This window comes from Hevea brasiliensis, chromosome 14 (genome assembly GCF_030052815.1).
Source record: "Hevea brasiliensis isolate MT/VB/25A 57/8 chromosome 14, ASM3005281v1, whole genome shotgun sequence".
NCBI classification, from domain to species: domain Eukaryota; kingdom Viridiplantae; phylum Streptophyta; class Magnoliopsida; order Malpighiales; family Euphorbiaceae; genus Hevea; species Hevea brasiliensis.
The window spans coordinates 83,240,877-83,242,104 of NC_079506.1; the positions used below are offsets into that span (position 1 = coordinate 83,240,877).

At 41.9% G+C, this 1,228-nt stretch overlaps 1 protein-coding gene across 1 annotated transcript; it reads left to right on the plus strand.

Moving 5' to 3' along the window:
- On the plus strand, nucleotides 1–1,228 carry LOC110650615 (aquaporin TIP1-2). The gene is made up of 3 exons (XM_021805675.2): nucleotides 1–219; nucleotides 304–554; nucleotides 645–1,228. Exons 1-3 carry the CDS (start codon nucleotides 87–89, stop codon nucleotides 1,017–1,019), a joined length of 759 nt encoding a protein of 252 aa, XP_021661367.1. The 5' UTR covers nucleotides 1–86; the 3' UTR covers nucleotides 1,020–1,228.

The window sequence follows — 1,228 nt, forward strand, 5'->3', positions numbered from 1 at the left end:
CCCTGCCCCAACTCTCAGTTCACACTGCGAATGGTAAATAAAGAAAAAGAAAGAGCAAAACAGAGCTTCTTCTAAAATTCAAGAAAATGCCCATCACCAGAATTGCAGTTGGGAATCCGGGAGAGGCCAGCCAACCAGACGCCCTCAGGGCGGCTCTGGCCGAGTTCTTCTCTATGATTATTTTCGTATTCGCCGGCGAAGGATCCGGCATGGCTTTCAGTAAGATATTTATGTATAGATAGCTATTCATTTTTTTTTTTTTCACAATTGAATTGGACTAATATTTAGTGGATGTTTTGGCAGATAAGTTAACGGACAATGGGTCGACGACGCCGGCGGGTCTAATAGCTGCATCATTGGCTCATGCATTTGCACTTTTTGTAGCAGTTTCGGTTGGTGCTAACATCTCTGGAGGTCATGTAAATCCTGCTGTTACTTTTGGAGCATTTATTGGAGGGAATATTACTCTGTTAAGAGGGATTTTGTACTGGATTGCACAGTTGCTTGGATCTGTTGTTGCTTGCTTGCTTCTTAAATTCGCCACTGGTGGATTGGTATGGTGGAAAATTGTCCAAGTTTCTTGAAAAATTAGACATGGGTTTGATGCTAAATTCTGATTTCTATACCTTGTTCATTCACTGCAGGAAACATCAGCATTTGCGTTATCATCTGGGGTGTCTTCATGGAACGCACTTGTGTTTGAGATAGTGATGACCTTCGGCCTAGTCTACACTGTGTATGCTACTGCAGTGGATCCCAAGAAAGGGAATGTGGGAATTGTTGCACCCATTGCAATTGGTTTCATTGTTGGTGCCAATATTTTGGCTGGTGGTGCTTTTGATGGTGCATCCATGAACCCAGCAGTTTCCTTTGGCCCTGCTGTTGTAAGCTGGACATGGACTAGTCACTGGGTCTACTGGGTGGGTCCATTGATTGGTGCTGCCATTGCAGCCCTTGTCTATGATAACATCTACATTGGTGAAAATGCACACGAGCCACTTTCCACCAGTGATTTCTAAGAATTGAATCCCCATTTTCATGATAGAAATTAAATGCCTTTCTCCTTTTTTTAGGTTAAGGAGCAATAAAAGGTTTAGATTTCTGTTGTAGTTTGGTTGTGTTAGGCGTTTACTGCTGTTGTTTCCACTTATTTTATAGCAGTGGATATCAAACTTTCATTAGTTTGTCTTTTCCCTGTTGAATCAACGAAACTGTTTTGTTTATGAGT

Excerpts from the sequence above, each read along its gene's own strand:
- LOC110650615 (XM_021805675.2), top strand. The coding sequence starts at position 87 with ATGCCCATCACCAGAATTGCAGTTGGGAATCCGGGAGAGGCCAGCCAA. Across the intron at positions 220-303 it reads AGGATCCGGCATGGCTTTCA|ATAAGTTAACGGACAATGGG; the intron begins GTAAGATATTTA and ends ATGTTTTGGCAG. Across the intron at positions 555-644 it reads AATTCGCCACTGGTGGATTG|GAAACATCAGCATTTGCGTT; the intron begins GTATGGTGGAAA and ends CATTCACTGCAG.